Below are 21,721 nucleotides of genomic sequence, written 5' to 3'. Positions count from 1 at the left end.
ACACTCCGCTGTTTCCTCCTAACACAAACAGCACAAAATATACATTATCTAACGGGCACATCTCTGCTAATCTTCTGGACGCCTTAGGGCCCCTTTCAAGCAAAGAAAAATCACAAGAATTCTTAAAAGTTGATCCTATAAGAAATAATCATATGGAGCCATGTGAAAAAAGGGGGATTGGATCCCACCAATTCATTTGAAATTTATATGAAATATGCTATTTTATAGGATTCTGGAGGAAAATAAGTATGGTACGTCACCTCATGTTTTCCTCTTCTTGCTTCTAAAGTTCATGCATTATTTTTTCAATGTCTCAATCAAACGTTAGTTTTCAAGTTTTTTCTATGTCTCAAATCTCTATAGAAATCCAATAAACATGGCATTTCATTTCTTTTCTACGTTTTTTTAGAAATCCTTAATTTGCTACAAGCTCGCTTCCTTCGCTACGCTTCCAAAGGGAGCGCAGGGTCACGGGAAGCTTGTTCCTTGCGGCGAATTGGCGATGCATGCAGAGCTCTTGCCCGCTAGTGGGGACAAATCCTTGCTTTGGATCGTTCTAATTCCACAGCTAATAATGCAGATTTTGTGTCTGCTTCATGCGTGCATGCGGTTGTTGCAGCAGGGATCAGATCCAATCCCGTGCAAAGAAAAGAGCTAGCTGCTCGTGGATTGTTGCTGAAGGATGCAGTTTTATCCAGATGTGGTACAGCTCATCTGAATATTTTCTTGGCAGAGTGATTTGTTGTTGTGCAAATGTGCAATCCAGTGGAATCAAAGAACCCATGGGTTTGATGCCTTGATGATGGATACTGCAGAAGAGCAAACAGGCTGGATTGGAAAAGCATGCTAGTGCAGTTCCACTACGTTGGCTGTGTTTCCCTAATTGTTCTCATATATATATATATATATATATCTCTTTTTTACATGCATGTTTACCAAACTAATAAATAATAGTGTATTTTTTTAAAAAATATGTACAGGTTTCATCATTTTGTCTTTTCTAAAATAGATTTTAAATTTGTATTATCTAATTCTATCATTTACACCATCACAAAAATTAAATAATCTTTCATCTTTCATTTTTTGTTAGAGAAGAACATAACCTTTGTGCTATGAGGTGCCCATCTTTTGACATATTCAAATGGTATATTTGAAAAAAAAAGTTATGAATAAAAATTTTATATACATGTTCTTAACGATCTAAAAGCAATTATACGTGGCAAAGTTGGTAAAATTCAATGAAGCATCATACAGTCGTATATCTACATATGCAATCCAATTATGATGTTTTACACAAAAGCACTCGTAAAACGGCCAAGTGGGCAGGCACCGCAATAGAAGATAACATAGAAAATGGGATATAACAGGGTGTTCGTCCTGCACGATGGCCGATGAATCTCAGCGAAGCGAGGTCTTGCCGGCGAGATGCAGCAACGCCTGTTTGTGGTAGGCAGTACGGAGCTTCTTGTACTTCTGCACAAAGGTCGGGAGGTCAATGTCTTTCTCCAGGAACTTCTGGTGCAGCTCCTCGGACTCCTCATCCAACTTCGCCGTCGACTCTGTGCAAGCACCCAAGGAAACGCATGAACATGTCAGCGGTTGGGTGCTTGAGGAATAACAATACAACATTATATGCCCGTAGTTCAATCGATGTCAGAAGCAACTGATCAAGTTTTCTTGGAACGGAACTAACATATACACCGTTATGATGCACTCAGTTTAGGTTGGCTTCGTTGTAAAGCTGGATTGATCCTTGACTGAACTTTGGTCTAAGAAATATAAACCACTATAACGCCAGTACCAGCACTAACCTGATCATTGACTGTCTTAACTACACGAGTGTAGTGCAAATGCATGGAATACATTAAGATACTGTGCACACAAATAACATGCACATGTATTTGGCGCTAACATTTAATTTATTACGGATAATAAAGCACAGAATCTGATTGAAGTATGCAACTGTTCAGAGCACTTACTTTGAAGCTTGTCGAGCAGCGCAGCAGGGGAATAGGACCTCATAATCTCATCTTTCTGCCTTTCCAAATCAGCCAACCTATCTTGAGCAGCAGCAAGTTCTGTAGTTCTTATAATACTGCACTGCATAATAATAAATGTGATCTGAATGTCAGGGAAAAGATTATGACATGCGGACAAAAACCATGGCATTAATTGTATTTAAAGTTCTTTATAATAATTTGTTCAAATAATGATGAATAGCATGGCTATGGTAGTTTCTATTTCTGAGATGGAAGTTAGTAGAAAACCTGATTCCTGAGCTCCAAGATCCGTTGCTCCTTTTCCAAATTTTCCCCTGTAATAAGTTGACCATGTTCGATTAAGAAACTACCATAAGCTGTTTATATCTTCTTTGTAGTTCAGAAAATCCAAATAAAACAATGGATGCTGATTTATAGAAGTACAAATAACTCACTTGCAAGTTGCACTGTCTCCTTTCTAAGCTCATAGCGTAACTGAACATTGGAAAAAGAAGTGAGCAAATTGACAAGAGGTCTCTTAGGAATTGTCTATGTAGGATGAAATATCTTGCCAAGATCTAGCATTCAGTCAAGTCAGTTACTATTTAAGGTTAAAAGCGGTCAAAATCAAATATAAACAAGTGTAGAATGCACCCACATTAATTCCCAAGTCATATCAACGCATACATGAGATGTGCCACAATCCAAAGACCCAAAGATGATAGGCTACGAAAAAGGAAAATTAATTGGAGCATATCGTTTGGAGTGATGTGAAGGACTTTCCAATGTGACATCTTTAACTACCGCCCTACCAAGTGGACCCCAAAATTATATTCATAATTACTTTGACTAATTAGAAATACAAATATCAAACAACAATATACTCAGAAACAAATCTTACATTGTTCTGGGTTTTAACTTGATCAAGTGAATTAAAGAAAGCATTGTATGCCTCTTTGTCTTTCAACAACCTCTGCAACTCATCAACACTGCAAAAATAAGGGCAATATTATTAAAAAAACAGCTTTGCATTTCAAACAAGTATGCCCATAAGGAATATTGTGCAAATACAAACATAGTAAATATTTGGAAATTACAAACAGCAACCCAACCATGCCTAACACTGCTTTTTAGAATATAGTTACATCCTTCTGGCTTACACAAAGTGTCATATCCTCTGAAAAGCTTGCAGTTCTTCGTTCATCACCAATCGATAGAATATAAAACATCATCCTTCATATCATTATGCAGTATTAACTAAACTACTTTAAAAGTTCATTACACTGTATTATTAGTTACTCCCTACATTCGAAAATGTAAGCAATAGGATTTGAATCTTGTTCCAAAATGTAAGCATTTTTGGTACTATTCACAATATTGAGTCACATCAATCACTTCCCATTCAAAATCTTTCCCATTTTATCTCCACCTATCCTTCTGCTCCATTCATTCCTCATTTATTGAGGGGTGCCATAATATTTTTTTTCTCAAACTTAATATTTGCTAAACAACCTAGAAAATGCTTGTATTTTGGAACTGAGCTAGTAGATTATAATGCCTCCCATTTATCAATATGAATATTGGTATTGTGGTAAAAAGTAACAAATCAGTTGTAATTTGTAAGCTGTCAGAGTACAATACAAATACATCTATGTATACAAGAAGCTACAAGCAACTTATTAGAAAAGAAGGTTAGCTGCTTACCTTTTGTCCTTTAAACGGGCAATTATCCCTGCAGCCTCAGCTGGAGATGGTTGACCACGCGATGAAGACTGGGGGTTATCAGAAGCTCTTTGATGTGGACTAACACTGGAAGAGCTGGGCGTAGATGGATGTGAAGATGAACCGACCACAGAGGGAGGATACCAAGGTTGCGGCTGCGCAGGGTTGTCTTGGAAATTTGGGTCAGGTTGCTGCTGCTGTGAGTTGCTGCTGGCAAGCATTCAGCAAAGACAAAGGCAGTGAGCAAGAGGAGCACATTTTGCAAGCAAGCTGGTAATCAGCTAATCATATTAAATAGCCATGTTAATTTACTTATGAGAATATTATAATTCAGCATAACTGACCCAACCATAAGGAATGGCAGAGTAGTAGATATGTGAACTCTATTTGGATGACAGATAACTTTTGGGACAAAAACAAGCAAAGTTGTAAGCAGTAACATCTGAAGGCTTTTTAAAATGAAATTAAAGATTATGAATGGCATCAAGCCTGTTAGCTGGCACTGATAGGCAAAGACAATATTTGTATTGAAAAAGAGAGGTGCCTCAGTTCATTGAATACAAATGCTCTAAGAGACTAGGCCCCTCGTCTTTTCACTTATGCTTATGGTCATAAACTAAAATTTGAATTTTAAAACTTAAATTTGCAGTTGATTTGGGGAGTTTTTTCATCATAGTTTATGTTTCCAGCCTTTGCCTTTTAGCTTGCTATTAAAAGTTTTAACAACAAATTATGTTTTAATTATTAATAAGTGGTTTCGCTTGTGCTTATTGAAAGAAAAATGATGAGGTCGTAGGGTAGACTCATAAATCAGAAGAAACAATGACAAAAATTATTGCTTTTAGTGAGAATAACATACCCGAAAAGAGGAAATCTCCAGCTCATTATACTAGGCTAGAGAAATCTGCATCAAAAGAAATAGCAGGTTAAATATGTTCCAACCATTGGTGGTAATCAATAAACAGAACACGTATATAAATTCTAACAGAAACGAACTATAGACGGTAATCATCAACTACCGCTGTTGGTTGCATCATCACTAAAATTGATCAAATCTTAGAGAAAACTGAATTCAAGCCCATCACTATTAGGTCCATTGTAAAAAAAAAAAAATTGAGGAGATAACGTGATAAGTCATACGTTCAACAGGACGTGTTTTCTTCTCTGAAATTACTTCCTGCGTACGCTATACAGCGAGATGAAGGGGCGGATGTATTATTGTGAGACATGGGGGTTCAGTTGAACCCCAAACTATTTGGGAACAAAAAGAACCTGTTATTAAGGTTATTATTAAGGAAAATTAGGCCAGATCCAGAAGAGAACCTATCTAGGGTTCATGATGCTGGTTCCAGAAGAGAAAAAAAAGTAGAGCGCGTGGATAGAGAGATGAGGAAAAGATGATGTGGATGGATGCTCACACCGAGGACGACAGCGCCCCTGCTCGTGGGGGATCAGCGCAGGCGGTGGGAGGAGAAGCCCGCCGCAAGGGTGGAGGGGTCACGGAGGACGGGGCGCCGGCGAGGATGGGATTAGCGCAGGCGGTGGGAGGAGAAGCCCGCCGCAAGGGTGGAGGGGTCACGGAGGACGGGGCGCCGGCGAGGATGTGATCAGCGCATGCGGTGGGAGGAGAAGCCCGCCGCAAGGGCGGAGGGGTCACGGAGGACGGGGCGCCGGCGAGGATGGGATCAGCGCAGGCGGTGGGAGGAGAAGCCCGCCGCAAGGGTGGAGGGGTCACGGAGGACGGGGCGCCGGCGAGGATGGCCGCCGCGGTTGCTTCGGGTGGAAGGGGAGGGGAGCAAGATTGACGGTGGCTGGTCCGTAGAAGAAGCAAATTGGGGGACAAGACGAAGAAAAGAGAGAGGAAGCGACGGGACGCGGTGCAAGCACGGTGGGCTTCGAGAGGCGGTCCACCTTAGGCCCATTCGAGGAACTTTGAGAGGTGGTGAACGTTTGGTTTTTATGAAAAAAAAAAGTCGGACGATATATTTGTAAATAAGAAATAATTTGTGAATAAAATTTTATATATGTATTCTTGATGATCTATAAACCACGCTGGAAATAAAATATGGTGAACCTTAAAATCAGTTCCAAATTTATGGCTGGAAATTCAAATTTTGGTTAGAACCAAGTAGAAGAAAAGATGGGGTGGGGTTGAGATTTTCTAGTTCTATTTTTATTTTCACACTCAAAATTAAAATTGATTTTATGGGTTTTTCATCGTAATATATTTTACAGTATTTATTTTGAATCGCTATTCAAATACATATGTTAAAGTTTTATCTATAAATTATTTTTTATTGTTAACGAGCCATGCAAATAAGCATAAGTATATACCATATAATAGGGTTGTTCGACTATACTGCTATAATATCATATTCCCTTTGTATCCTCTCATACGGATTATTATTTCTTCCTTTTCCAACTTCTACTTCCTTTTTAATGCACATTCCCTAGACTGCTAATTAATGTGATTCTTTTACAAAATAAATCTATAGATAAATTGCTTCAAAAACCATATTAATTTATTTCAAAGTATTTTAGCTAATAGGTATTAATCATGCGATAATGAGCCATCCCATTGCTTGTGTTGGGAAGAAAGTTTCCCAACCCCTTTCCCGAACGCACCCTGATTCAGTGTTTTTTTCTAAGTGAAAATCTTTAAGTTTGATGAAATTTATTAAAAAAATCGTAATATTTCTAATACAAATAAACATATATACTAAAAAAAATATGTTCTAGATTTAATGAAAATAATTTAGTGTTGTAATAGATGTTAATATGTACTCATATTTTCTTATAAACTCGGTAAACTTGAGTGGTTTTGATCTAGAACAAATCCAAATTAACCTATAATAGTATGAAACTATAAATACGATGGGAGTGGTTTCTTATCTTTTTAGAGAGACTAGATTCTTGTTTGGATTAAAAATTACCCATCTGTTCTAAAATGTAACCATTTGTGAGATTTATATCATGCACCAAAATATAAGCATTTTTATGTACTACTTGTTTATCGATCATTTCTTATTGATATTTTTCTATTTAATCCCTACACGCCCTTTTACTCTTATCATTCCTCATTTACTAAGGGCAATATAGGCTTTTCTTTCTAACCTTAACCTTTATTAAATAACCTATAAATGTTTATATTTTGAGAAGGTAATACTCGCATGGAATTTCAGAAAACAAGGTAGTATTAGCTAGCAGTAGAAACTATAAACGGTAAAAGCCAGCATTCGTTTCTTAAACACAAGGTGAAATTACTACCTTTGTTTTAAAAATAGGGTTAATTAGATCCATATCATTATAAATTTGCTAGTTTTAAATATTCCATTACTATTCGATTAATTGTAAGGATGTCATTAATACTACAAGTAATATGCACCGGAGTCGGCATGTATTTTTTTCCCTCTGTTCTTGAACAGCTCCTTCCTTTGATGATTAATTAAACGACGGTCTGAAGCTGCAGATGTCCAGGATGTCAAGAATGGAGGAGATGCAGCCCGGGGCTGATTCAGAAGTTGTATACGAGGAGGGGCAGTCATCTGAATCTGTTACCAACGCTTCATACCCGCGAGCTCCACTCGACAACGAGGACAGCTCTGATACATCGCTCAGGCTTGGGTGAGTTCTTGCTGGATACTTTCAGTTACAACTCCTATCTGAAAAACAACAGCAGAGGCTAGTTCGATGATGAAAATTCAGATTCGGATCAGATGAGCCGTTACTGATTGATTTTGCATGTGGCAGGTTGCCACTCTTCAGCTCAAAGTGATGGCTGGAAATTAGTAATCTGAAACCGGGAGCAGCTGGGATTAGCATCTCTGCATCGCGAAATGATCACAACAAATAAGACCGTTTTGAGATTGCCAGATGATGTGCGCGCGCTGAGAGTCACTGGCTATTGCTGTACACGTAATAACAACAGAACGAAAAAGTTCTTGGATGTTACCTGATTACTACTCCAATATATGTTGTCAATGGCTTTTCTCCTGATACACTGTCATCAGAGTTCAGAATTCAGAGTACAGAAACATGACCAGTGCCTGCAATTGCAAACCAGAGCAACCAATTACAGGGACAGCGACAAAAAAATAAAAAATAAAAAAAGGCTTCGTCGCTCACGAGGATTTTTAAAGAAAATTGGAGCATTTTTTAAGGGTAAATTGGAGCAATTAAACTGTTTCGTATGAAAATCCTGAGAAATTCTTGTGGTCCTAGAAGGCACTACCACAAACGAAGCATCCACTTTAAACTTTCAGGCTAATCTGCATGTGTTGCAGAAAGAGCGATTTTTGGGGGAATTAACGAATGCGACATGCATCCTCCATTAAAATAGAGGCCTGAATCAAGGAAGGGTAATGTCTGATGCTTTGTGCGAGCAGAGATATGTTCCCTTGCGTCCTATGGATTGGACTAAAGTGAGATGTCAGCTTTAGAATCTTGAGCTGGAAACGCATTACCTGACAGCTCAATGTGGAAAGGGTTGGAGCAAATTCATCTCGTCACTGGGAAGAAGATAAAACGCGTCCAGATCTCGCTCACATATATAAACATTTCTATGTTGCGATATTATCCCGGTGTTAAAAGTTAGTATGTTACTACACTGAAAGTGCTTTTAGTGCAATGACGTAGAAACCTTTAGCGCGTTCTAGATCGGAAAATCAGTAAAAGTTTCAATTTTGTCGATTCTGACTATCAGATTAAGCAATGTAGTTATTAGTAGTGATGAAAAACAAGTTAGTAGCTTTAGGGCTGTTTGAAAAGCTTCTTCCAGCTATAGCTTTTTCTAAAAGCTGCTTCTGCCCTAAACGATACATAACTTCTGAGAATTTATAGTTACAGATTTTAGAAAATGAACTAAGATCCAGAAGCTGAAGAAGTTAGATTTAGAAGCTTTCCAAATTCTTAGAAGATGGCTACCAAGCATCTGTTTCTCAGAATCTAAAGTTTCCCAAACAGACCCTTAGTCTGCTTGCATTTTCTTTAGCGTTTTTCAGGTTCTAAGCTTCTGAAGTTAGAGATTTGCAAGGTTAGCAGAATGGCCAAGAATGAAGAATGCATGGTGCAGAGAGACAGGACCGAAATGTTTGAAATTTCTTAATTTATTCCATAACCAGATGCTACATCAGACGGCAGCGACCCGCGGCCGCGGGACGCCGGCGGTGAAGACGATGGCTTCGTCACCAGGGCCTGGGGCTCCCTCGCGAAGAAGCTATTGGAGGCGCCTTCAGAAGCAGCAAACATCTTGTAGCATGGCGCCACCTCCTTTGCTCTCCCCAGCAGATGCCCGGAGAAATGGTCTCCCCAGATGTCGTACGTGAAATCTTTCTTCTTCGTTGCTGCGGCCGCGCCGTCGGTTCTCTTCACGGCCTTGTCTTTCATCAGGTTGGAGCCAGGAGCACGAGAATGCGGCGCGATAGGGGTCGATGAGGACGGCAATGGCGAGCGCCATGCTTTCATCGGCGCAGTGGCTGAAGGTGAAGGTGAAGGTGATGGATTTACTGATGTTACTGAAGGTTGTGCAGAAGGTTGCTCTTTAGCAGTTTGCAACCAAGAAGTCTTCTCATGGTTATTCTTAGTAGATGGTGGCCTTGCCTCAATATCAGATGTGGCCTCAAGTCTACTGTTGTGCTTCAGTTCTGATGGTGTGCCAGAAAAGGACCAGCCTTGCTTTGGGGTTGAACTAGGTGACAATGGCGAAGACGGTGTCGAATTCCCACTGTGGCTGCTGGAAACCTCAAACTTTGCTGCCAGTCCTGCACCACCGACTTTCCGCTTTCTTCTCTTTCCTTTGTCTCGAGCAACTCTGATGGTTAGATTTCCACTGTTTTCTCGAGCTTCAATTGATACCTTGTCTTCCACAGTATTACTTGGGGGCAGAGGTATAGTTGAAGTTGTATTCAGTTCATCTGCATTGTTCTTTTCTTCTGTCCTCTTGGGGCTATTATGAATATCGGCAGGGTATTTATGAGTTTCTTTGTCTCTTTTGTGCTCCCTTGTTGACCTGTATACAAGGCATAACCAGACCAAATTATAGATCATGTAAGATTCAAAGAAATGCGAGTGACCAGCATTGATCTAAACGTTACCTGGAAGCTTTGCTGCTACGCTGAAGGAAAGAGGGCTTAGCAGGCTTGTCGATGGTACTTTTCCCATCATGAATCTTGATATAGCAATCTTGAGAGCCTCCTGACAAAGAGGTTGGGACACCTCGGGCAAACACTAGTACAAACACAGACATGGTTCCAAAAAAGAGTATCAATGTTTTCCAATGGATCGATCTGAGGTAAGACTTTCTGCACTGGTTAAGCATGCAAACAGGAATGTTTGCAGTCATAGGGATTATGAAGATCCCAGTAGTCATAGCCAACTCAAGATCTCTCTGAACCATAGGTGAAGAGAAGTCAGCTTTAAAAGAAACAAGCATTCTTATTGATTCACTTGGTGCTAAGCTAAATCCCTTGCAGTTATCTACCATAAATCCATCCACGCCGCAATCAGCTCCAGAAATTTTAACTTTTGTCACTTGAAGAGGCAGGTCACCGCTATTTTTGACACTTATTTCTTTGGACAAATGTTGACTGCAGAAAGGGCTGGCGATCTCTGCTTTCGACACTGTTGATTTATTCTGAACATTGGAATCGAGGTTAAACTCTAGCTTCCAAACAGGTTCAGATTCCTCCAGAAGGACAATAGATTGACGTCCACCATGTGCTTCAAGAGGCAGCCACTCCATGCCTGAAATATTGCTTCTGATCAACACCATGCTTGACCACATGCAACAGTTTGATGGACGGAAGATGATAGGACCAAGTAAAGCCCTCTCCAAAGGACCAACATTAGCCTCAGTAATTGTTGCATCACTTAATGAGAAGCCAAATCTAGTCTCTGTAGAGTCAACTTCAGGGGACCTGCTTGAGAATGTGTGTTCACATGCATCGTTTATGGTTTTGCAGTGACCAATAATTTCCTCAGAATTTAGAACCAGTTGCATGGATGCATGCTCCAGGCTTGGGTTATGGACGGCTATCCATTTAGAATATTGTGATCCAACTTGGACAATAGGAAACAGCAGTTCTTGATCTGTGAGAACAGAAATTTCAGTCCTTGTACCATGAGACCTCCATCTTCTAAGTACTGTATCATCAGCTTTAAATGCTCTTGTAATTGTTGGCTGCATTTTATTAAAAAAACATGAGCATATTAACAAGCAACTTTGCATAAGAGAAAAGGCACTTAACATAAGCAATCAATTTATTTTTCAATTATATACGCACAACAAAAAAGTAGGAGTGGACTAATATCTAAGAACAGCATTTCAGTTCCAAGAGCTGCTAACTACTTCATTATTGTCTTAGTGCTCCATCTGGATATGAACAATATAATTATATGATAAATTCATTGTATAAGTGCATCAAAGTCATCACGAAGATATTATCCTGCTATAGGAATCTATCTTAAGGTCATACCAATTTATACCTAGAAATTACATCAATGTATATTGGAAATATCATGAAATGAACATTTACTGTGAAGTAACAAGCATGAGACCATTAATGGCCCATATAGATTCTTTTCTAAATAAATAATGACCAGTAGATTCTAAAAAATGCAGCTTCCTGCTGATTAAGGTAATACAGGAACAGAGTCTACAAAGGATTGACCTTGTGGGACTGAAAATATAACAAAACAGCATGAAGCATGACAAAGGTGCTACGATTACTAGGTTCATACATATCATATTAGTACACACACAACATAAAGTTTGCATAAGATACTTGAAAAAGGGTAAAGGGAAACCCGACATCCAATACTGACAGAACATGTAATATCAACTTAGACAACACAGGTTGCTTACTGGCAAATTAACCAATGCACAAGTAGTACCTTCATGTAATGCAGGCCGTCTACTTCTACAATGCTGCCCAAAGATCCTGTCCTTGAGTTAGCAGATAACCCGTCTTCAGAAAATGGTCCATCAGATTTAGTAACAGCGCTAGCCGTATAAGACAGAGTTGCAGATATCATATCTTGGCAGGGTATCAGGATTGAACTACCAACAGAACTGTTCGTTTCTACCACTATGTTGCAGTTGTCAAATGAGCTGTCCATTGGAACTGAAGAAGTATATCTTACAAGAGCTACATCTGTTACAGTATCAGGAAAGAGTATTAGTCCATTCAGGTACTTAACCTCAAAATTCATTGATCCATCCCTATTATCTTCAATTACTCTTACAATTCTCAGTAACTTTGTTCCCTCATTCCTTAAAGAAAGGGAGAAAATTGATCCAATTCCAGCACAAGATGATACATGCTCAAATGTGACCGAAACTAAGTTAGTGGGCTCATAGTAGGTCCGTGCACGCACCTCTAACTCGATAGGTATAACAACAGTGTCCACTCTATTAGATGTGCAATTGCGCAACTTCATGCTGATAGCACCAAACACCATTCCTTCTGAAAGAGGTTGCAATTTTAACTCTACAACAGTGCTGCTTTCTGTGGGAAGCACCTCCCATTTGTCACTAGGCCTGATATTGACCATTGGCAATCCGAAATCTGTACTACTTGCTGTGTACCAGTTACTACTCAAAGAAGTAAACTCCAATGACTCCTCAGAAGGGTCTAACTGACAAACTATATGAGAAGATTGTTTTGTGCCTTGAAACGAAGACATCCAAATAGCCACTTCCTCAACATAGAAAGAATCATCAAAAGGATTGAATATCGACAGGTTCCTCTCCAGGCGCCCACCTATTATGACATTCATCCCGGTTAGTGGCTCTAACTGATAAGGCGATCCGATAGCCATGCCCTTAGCTTGTATAATGAACCCACCAAAATTCGTCTGCAAAACCAAATGCGCTGATGAAGAGCCCAGCAACTTCGGTAAGAATATGAAGGTGATTGATGCATTCTCTCTGGGCTGCAGCACCAGATCATCATAGCCGTACACATAAAACTGCGAGTCAGTGCTGAATGGCTCATACACATGCAAGGCACTGTCATTGTTCAAATTCACCACTGTCAAGGTGGCCATTGAAGCCGAATACAAGTTACTCTTTCCCCAATTCAACACTGGTGGACTTATCTCAACATTCATCGACGACGAACCATAGAGGCCATCCGGGCCGGCATCCCCAGCCACGCCATCCACCTCCGGCGGCGCACCGGCCATTGCCCGCATCCAATTGTCAGGCACAAGGGGCGCCTGGCACGACGCCACATTATACCTCTCACCATCCTTGCCCTCCCGTCCCAGCCCGTTCCGCGAAGTGATCAGCGCGTCGGCCGACGAGCAGGTCACCACGCCGCGGCCGGGCATCGGGAAGCCCAGCGGCTGCGACGACGGTCCCCAGTCCCTCGACACCACCAAATCCGGCTCCTTGATTCCATCCCCGCTTGCAAGCATGGCCTCAACCGCCGAGGAAGAGAAGCACAGGGCGCTCCGGTCTGCGCAGCCGTCCCGGAAGCCGAGACAGCCCAAGTCGCCATCACTCCCTCCCCCAGCACCCTCCTCCGCCGCCGAGACGCACAAGGCAGCGACCAAGAGGCTGCACAGAGCAAGCAGCGACACCCTGCAAGAAACCCAAAATCACCAGCAAAGAATCAAACAATAGCATCAACAACTCCCCGGTTGATCGCCAAATAGCCAGACTGGGTTGCTCACCACTAAAGCACCCAATAAACCTCCACAAAAACAACCACAAGAACCCAAAGAAAACAAAAACAAAACAAAAAAACCAAACCTTTCCCATCTCCGAGCGCTCTCAGCATGGATCACGCTGGAAGTGGAGCACACCAGCAAAGAAGACGAACCAAAAAAGAATCCTTCTTTATTTGCTCCAGGCATGGCCAGAAGCCCGGAAGCAAGAAAACAAACAGAAAGAGGGTAAGACCGTGGGGGGTAGAAGTTACAGAGCGAGACTAACCGAGGAGCGGAGCCCAGCGACGACGTAAAGCACGCCGAAGCCACCGCCGCCGCCGCCGAAGAGGAGGAGCGGCGGCGGCGGACATGCGGCGGCTGCGGCGGCGGCCGAGACTTCACTGTGGCCGCCATGGGAATCCACGGAAAAAAATAATGAAAAAAAATTACATAAAAAGGAGAGGAGAGGAGGGGGGTGACGAGAGGGACAGAGGAAGCAGTGCGGAATGAAAAAGAAGAGAGGCGAAAAGAAAAGAAAAGAGAAGGAAAAAAGGTAAGGGGGAGAAAAAAATATGCGTTGGGTGCTGGTTGGTTTTGGTGTGGAGAAGAAATTCTCGGAGATTGTTAGCTTGGCAAATGACTCTTCTGCCCATGTGCTGCTGCTGCGGCTGTTTTGTTGGGAATCACATGTTCTTTTTCTGCACTTTGAAATCACATTTTTGAGTGAGCCCACAGTTAAGAATAATATAAACTTTGATAAAGGGAATGGGAATAATTGTGTAGCTGTATGTAGTGGGTGTATGATTTTTTTTCATGTTAAAAGGGTAATTTTATGAATTTATGTATTTATGTTCTTTCTGTTTTCTATGAACCACTAAACTTAATTTTGCATATTTGTATCTAGTAGAAATCGTCGGCTTCTCATCCTCTTTTGATCTCCTTACGTGTGTGCGTGCACCGTACACCTGTCTCTCCTGTTGTTTGTCTTCTCGCCACATCGGCCGTGCTATCATCTTTTTCTCGCTATTGTTAAAATCGCTTGAATAAGGGTGACGTATAGATGCAAAACCGATGGAGAGTAGTGAATAAATGAGGTGGAGGAAAGAATAATAAGTGAACTTACATTTTAATGGAGGAAACTTACGGTTTTGATTGACATGCATATCACAATAGTAGACCACAATTCTGGAAGAAGAAAAAAAGAAAGAATCAACACGTTTAACGTGTGTAGTCCAACTAGTGCGGAACCACAAATCGGACAGCTATGACTCAAGCTATAGACCTAGTATCCAAACTCTATATAAAATCTATACAAATTTTAGAAAAATAAAAGATTATAGATTTGAGTTGTAGACGTGGCTCTTGGCTGGTTCCGCCCCTTGTGCAACACAAGTAAGAATGTAACAATAAAGTACATGGTCTAGTAAAAAATAAGCAGTAAATAAGTACTTTAATTTCAGTGTGAAACTCCATGTCTAATTATACTCATATAACATGGTACTACAGTACCATATATCATATTTGTGAATATCAGACCAGATCAGGTTAAGGGTTATTTAACCGTGAAAATTGAAACCAACGAACTTGGCTCAATTTGCTTGAAAGTTCTCTAGGGAAAGTGGAAAGCATTTAACTCTGATAAAAAAAAAGGGTCAACCAGAATGAGTTTGAAAAAAAGAAAAGAAAAGTGTGATAGGTGTTGGTTGGTTTTGGTGCAGTAAAGAAACTCTAGGGCTTTGTATATGTAGTTCAAAATATTATGGTTCCTCCCTGGTGCTAATGTGCAATGGGTTGATAATCGCATTGTCCTTTTCACAGGAAATCACATTATTATGTGAGTCCAGAATTACGAATATGGGTTAGAGATCACATTTTTTTTTCATATGAAAACACATTTTTAGAGACCGGAAATATGAATAGTGTAATTTAAATGCAACTTAGCACAAACTTTTCTTACTGGCATGATACAATAGCTCAAGCACCTTGTTTTTTCATTAGAAAGCTAATTCTTGGACACCTAGATATCGATCCAACAACCCGAATTATTTCCCTTTATATACACCACTAAACGTTGTTCACCTTCACATCCCATAGTCAGCTGCATGGTATTGCTAGTCAATAAGGACTTATCTTGATACAGATACGATGGGGAAAAATACGCTTGCAACTTGTAGAGAAACAAAGGAATCCCTGAACTTATGTTTTATTGGATATGCAACTCAAGAGCTTATGTTTTAGTTTAGGGGCATTTACAAATTTGCCACTCGTTTTTTCTAAGTTGTAAGAATGTCACTTGAATGATAGTTCTAGTGATATTTTTATAATTTTTTAGTTTTACAATATATTTTAAACGGATGACAAATTTACAATTGTTCTTAAACATTATGACGATAGAGCACAATCTAGAGAAAAAAATAGTAACTTTGCTTGTAGTGTCAACTGGAATGCCTAATCATATACGAGTTTGCTACCGTCAAATTTACAGGATTCCTTACTTTCCCTTGATATCTGACACATGGCTGAACCTACGTGTCATTGAGAGAATGAAGGGCAAATAAGAGAATAAGTAACTTTTATGGGCAAGTAACAATTTTATCTGAAAAAATACAAGGTGGACTGGTGTCTAGCTAACCGAAGAAATTGAGATGAATAATCTCAATTGCTTGGCTTACTTCAATCCCCAACCCTGAAATAAAAATATATTAGAAAACATTTATGGGACATCCATTTTCTTATTAAAAAAGTGTGTGAAAGACATTTTGAGTGTTTAGTATGTAGTTCAAGAAAAAATGATTGTTCTACCGTTCGGACGTTGTTAGGAACCACATTTCTTTCTAGTAGGGAATCACATTTTTACGTAAAACGTAGTGACAAATTAGCATATCATTAATTAATTATTAGCTATAAAACTTATTAAATGGATTCGTATAATTTTTAAAACAACCTTTTTATAGAAACTTTTTATAAAAAAATAAATTGTTTAGCAATTCAGAAAACATGTTCATGGAAAATGAGATAATATGTTTTAGTTAACCAGGAGAAGAACATAGCTTTATAATATATATGTTACACAAGTCTGACCATCCATTTTTAGTGTTTGGTTAATTTGTGGTACACTTCTTTTTAACGTGTCATAAACACATTTTCTAGGAAAGGAACTTACCATAATAGTGCCTGTCGGTTTGGGAGACAAAATCCGAATCGTACTGCACTTTTAGCACAGAATCAAATAAATCAACACAAACCCAATGTTCTATATGAGTGTAAATAGTCATCTCCTTAATGGAATCTGAATGTGGTGCCCAAAACAGATAGGTTAGAATAAGCATTAATTTTTTTCTACTTTCTTATTTTAATTGGATAAAAATCCCAAGTATCTCAAGCTAACCATGCATGTTCCATGAGCTATAACCATTCTTCATTTTCCATACCATCTACCGCTGGCTAGCTGCAAAACCTACAATCCCTATATTTACTCGCCATATATAGCTGCAAAACCTACAATCCCTAGCTGCAAAACCTACAATCACTATTAAAAAACAATTTTTGCAGCCACCCAGATTTTACTTTTCTAAACGTGTCATAAAAAAATTGATCTTTCCGCCACCCATTTACAAAGGAAGCGCCTTTTTAACCACCCAGCGGGACATATTTTACGATGTGTAGCTGCTCTTATTTTTATTAGAAAAACAGGAAAATCCGTTTTATATACTTTTTTGCACGCACGCTCCTAGGAGCAAAAGCATACTTAGGGATTGTTTAGATAAGACTACACTTTTTAGCCACGTGTCATATTGGATGTTTGGACACTAATTTGAAGTATTAAAAATAGAATAATAAAAAAACTAATTTTATAATTGAGTGGTAATCCGCGAGACGAATTTTTTAAGCCTAATTAGTTCATAATTAGAGCATGTTTACTGTAGCATCACATATGCTAATTATAGATTAATTAGGCTCAATAGATTCGTCTCGTGAATTAGTTCAAAATTATGAATGAGTTTTATTAATAGTATACGTTTATTATTTATAATAAACATACAAATATTCGATGAAACAAGAGACAAAAATAAAAATAAGTCTCTTGTTCAAAAAACCACCTTAGCTTGTCATGCTTGCCTGCTAGCTCCATGCATGTCTGCACATCTTCCAAGCTGAAAGATTTGGTTGCCTTGCAAGAGAGATAGCCCTGAATACATCCATCTTGGCAGGACCCAGAACCACGTACGTACACGTACTCTCTACTGCTATCTCGATCATCTTCTGCATGAACATATATGTGGCCAATTATTAATGCAAAGGCCATTGGTGTTTTGGCCTGTCCAATCACACATAAAAAAAATGAAGCGGTCAATGTCTAAGACAATAGAGAAATTTAGTGTGAGAGGCAGTACCAGGGTGTAAGAAGTAGGCTGGCCACGAACCCGCATATAAGTCAATTAAGTGGGTAATCCGATGAACAACTCACTTAATTGGTTTATAAGCAGGTTGATGGATAGGCAGTACTTACTTTGTATTTTGTAACAACCAGAGGTTTTTCTAATTGAAAATTGGTACAGCAGCAATTATTATACGAAAATAATTGGCAATTCATGTACATGCATATTAATATAATTTTTTCGTTGTGTAAATGAAATCGTCAATACATGCTCACGGCCCTTTCGACGACGAAGAAATCGTCATGTTATGTTCATGGTCATCAGGTGGAAGACCAATAATGTTTAATGCCCTCAGGTTAATTAGACTTAAAATCATTTTGTCAAACCAGCATTGATTAATTTCCCCCTTTGTATTATTGAGCTTCTGCGTGACATGCCACTGTATACCGATGGCCATCGTGCTCGCCACTAATCGCAGCTAGCTTGCTTTAAAGTTTAATCTGCTCCCTAATTATTACTCAACATTAGGAGTAATTTGTTTAAGCACAATTGATCTGGCCTTGGGTTAGAATACTTCCACATTAGGAGCTCCAAAGAATCGCCATTGGTCAGGGCAGATTCCCTGATCAGCATTAGCCAAGCAAAAACGATGCTTCTTCTGGCTGTTACTGTTAATTTAATTTAATTCTTCACGTACGTCAACTTTCATTGGAAGCCGGTTTATGTCATACGACATTGGATCAAAGCATAAGAATATTAGAGTTTGTGGCATGGATTCTACTTCAAGCTGTTTTCTGTCATGCAAATCGCTTTAAGAAACTGCCCACATGAGACATGACCAATCATGCATGTGGTTTGCCCAAATTCCCCATACAGCTTTGTACTGTTGTAATATATGTTTTACATACATGACAAACAAAATTAACAATATACTAATAAATTTTTAACCATTTATTAGACCTGGCATTCATGTGGCCCTCATGAATTTGGGGAATTGACCATATACTAATAAATTTCTAACCATTGTCATAACTTTGGTGGACCCTACACGTAAGCTGTGTTAAGTTGTAGCCGTTTCGGACCAACACCGTAGGTTTGGTGGACCCTACATACAACACATGAGAAGGAGGGGTGCTAAGCTATATTTGTTTTAAACCAACGACATTGGTTTGGTGGACCCCACACGTAAGTTTTGTTGAGTTGTAGCCGTTTCGAACCAACATCGTAGGTTCAGTGGACCCTACATGCAACACATGAGAAGAGGGATGCTAAGCTATATTTGTTTTAAACCAATGACATTGGTTTGGTGGACCCCACACGTAAGTTTTGTTGAGTTGTAGGCTTATAGCCGTTTCGAAACAATACCGTAGGTTCAGTGGACCCTACATGCAACACATGAGGAGGGGTGCTAAGTAATTTGTTTTAAACTAGTGACATTAGTTTGTTGGACCCCATTTATAATATGTGTTGGTCTAAGTTATAGCTATTTCGAATTGACAATGCTGATTTTGGTGGACTTTACAGGTAAGTAGAGTTAAGCAATGGTGTATTGTGAACCGATGTTATTGGTTTGGTGGTCTTACATGTAAGAGGTATTGAATTAAGAGTTGCTTTCTAACAAGGAGGAGGTTTGGTGAACCACACAAGTAAGGGGTCTGAATTGTAACCGTTGGAGGGATCCTACACATATAAGGATATATAGTTGAGTTGTAGCTATTTTGAATTGATGCCACCGGTTTGATGAACCATGCAATTATGGAGTTAATTTGAGATGTGGTCGTTTAGACATTGTTGTTTTGGCATATCCTAAATTTAAGGTTGCTCAGTTATATACAATTGAAACTGATGCCATATGTTCAATGGACCATATACCTATGGGTGTTTGAGCTATAGCTTTCAAACCAACCATGTAGGTTTGAACAACATTTAAAAGGTTTGAGTTGTAGCCGTTTCAAACCAAGGCTATAGGTTTGGTGGACCCCATGTATAAATATTAGTGATGCCCTTTCTGAATAGTGAAATCATACTTTTAGCGGCGTTTGAAATTAATTAACCTTTTTCACACTAATCATGATGAACATCGAGGAAAACCATTTTAAACAAAAAAAAAAGAGCATGGAACAATGAGCTGAATTCTCATTCCGAAGTTTTGCATGATACTCTCTCATTCCAAGAAGGCAGCATGATGCCTCAAATCGATAAAACAGGAAAACAATTAGGTTTAGATAAGCACACATAGTCCAAAAGCTATTTGCCAACTTTGTTAGCCCCTAAAAACACCTAGGTGCGAATAAATTGAAAAAAATTAAATAGAAAGTGATTGATATGACAAGTAGTAATATAAATAGTATTATAAATATTATATTTTAGTACTACATGTGATTAAAAATATTTATTCTTTATGATAAAATTTGGTCAAGCTTTAAAAATTTCCCCGAGCAATTTTGTGTTAAAATAAATTTATAAAATCTAATTATCGGTTTATATCATTTATCTTTTCGAGGAGTATATATAAATATTATTTGTCTTGTATTTAAATTAAGAATTTAAAAAAATTATCGCTGATCAGAATTTTAAAAATTTGATTAAATTAAATAGTTATAGGCCAAATTCCAAGTTACCAAGCCCCCGGAGCCTCAACTCGTCTTGAGCGTCGACACGTGTCCACCAAACGGTCGATCCAACGGCGGAATCTCGCGCCTGGCGGCGCTGTCGCTGTTCCGGGGGATTCCTCACATGCTCCGCTCCCTACCCGCCTAACGTGGCGCTATGCCATTGGCCACACCTCGTGGGTCCCGTCCGGGTGGCTAGAGATTCCGGTGACCATAGCCCACCGCCGCGCTACGATACGTGGACATCGAGATGCGGGGCCCGCGGAATCTGACGGTAGGGCCCGCGCTCGCACGGCCGTGTCCTTCAAGTGGTGACGTGTCGCTTTCCGCTTCGGCAGGAGACGAGGCACCCTACGCTTCTACCCCTGGAAACGCACTCAAATTACGACTCTGCCATTATGTTTATTGGAGAAACAGTATTTGTTTTTCTTTTGGGACACCGCTGACCGGTAAAAGTGATTGTTCGGGTGTTTTATAAAAATAACAACGGTATATTTGCAGCGTAAATTTTAAGATAAAAATTTATATACATATTTTTAACGATTTAATATATTTAAGTTTAAAAATAAACTTATGTGAAAAATCTCAAAGTCAACTTTAAATTTATGGTATAAAATTTAAATTTTAGGCATAAGTAAACTTATAAGCGAAAAAAATAGGGTTATTATATTTATTTTTTTGGGTAACTTTGGTTTAGGTGGTTTTGGATGTCATCGGTGCAAACAAAGTGTATTGTTTAGCTACAGCGCACGGATTGTCCGTGCAAACTTTCTTGACTAATCGCGGGTGTTAGCTACCGACCGTGGACGATTAGCACGCTAAAGCTGATGATGGCGATTGCCGGTTTGGCACCGCACGCCCGTACAACTCCCGCACGACTACACGTACTCCCCGGTCCTAAAATAAAACAAACTTTTGATCATATGTATCCAGCGTTTAACCATTTATTTTATTTAAAATTTTTTCATGAAATTAAAATAAAAATTAGTTACAAGTAAAATACTATTCATGATTTATCTTTAATAAAAAATATTAATCATAAAAGAAAATTAAATAAGACGAAGAATCAAACGTTATAGATAAAAAGTGAAGGATTGGTTTATTTTGAAACGAAAGGTGTATTTAAAAACGTCATCTGCTAACTCCGTCTTCCAATAAAATCATGTTTATACCGTCATTGCATTAGTCTGTGAAAATAAAGAAATCAGTGCATTAGGAATACCTTAAGCCAACAAGAGAACACCGAGGCATGAACAACTGAGGGTACACTCACGGTAACCTGTCAGGGAGCATTTGGATCGACCGATTTCTATAGAAAATAAATTATTCCCCAAAAAATGTCTACATGGTTGTCTCAAACAAAGGAATGGATCTCACA

The 21,721-nt window shown here is 39.2% G+C and overlaps 2 protein-coding genes across 5 annotated transcripts; both read right to left on the bottom strand.

The window, feature by feature from the left end:
- Positions 1-1,145: 1,145 nt before the first annotated feature.
- On the bottom strand, positions 1,146-5,518 carry LOC102715187 (vacuolar protein-sorting-associated protein 37 homolog 1-like). Of its 4 annotated transcripts, none has more exons than XM_040521625.1 (8): positions 5,120-5,518; positions 4,561-4,605; positions 3,684-3,911; positions 2,881-2,968; positions 2,435-2,474; positions 2,268-2,314; positions 1,980-2,100; positions 1,146-1,559 (listed from the first exon to the last, which is right to left on the bottom strand). In XM_040521625.1, exons 2-8 carry the CDS (start codon positions 4,584-4,586, stop codon positions 1,399-1,401), a joined length of 711 nt encoding a protein of 236 aa, XP_040377559.1. In that variant the 5' UTR covers positions 4,587-4,605; positions 5,120-5,518; the 3' UTR covers positions 1,146-1,398. The 4 variants fall into 4 exon arrangements, with proteins under 4 accessions (XP_040377559.1, XP_015690847.1, XP_015690849.1 ...); XM_015835361.2 differs by lacking the exon at positions 5,120-5,518 and adding an exon at positions 4,842-5,063; XM_015835363.2 differs by having other exon boundaries at positions 1,147-1,559; positions 3,684-3,908; positions 5,120-5,517.
- Positions 5,519-8,788: 3,270 nt separating this feature from the next.
- On the bottom strand, positions 8,789-13,819 carry LOC102708700. Its single transcript, XM_040521624.1, has 4 exons — positions 13,639-13,819; positions 11,592-13,284; positions 9,794-10,878; positions 8,789-9,708 (listed from the first exon to the last, which is right to left on the bottom strand). The coding sequence occupies exons 1-4, from the start codon at positions 13,764-13,766 to the stop codon at positions 8,802-8,804; spliced, it is 3,813 nt and encodes a 1,270-aa protein (XP_040377558.1). The 5' UTR covers positions 13,767-13,819; the 3' UTR covers positions 8,789-8,801.
- Positions 13,820-21,721: the final 7,902 nt, after the last annotated feature.

Source organism: Oryza brachyantha, chromosome 3 (genome assembly GCF_000231095.2).
Source record: "Oryza brachyantha chromosome 3, ObraRS2, whole genome shotgun sequence".
NCBI classification, from domain to species: Eukaryota; Viridiplantae; Streptophyta; class Magnoliopsida; order Poales; family Poaceae; genus Oryza; species Oryza brachyantha.
Note: the sequence above shows the minus strand (reverse complement) of the source record. Positions and strands in the feature narration are given on the sequence as shown.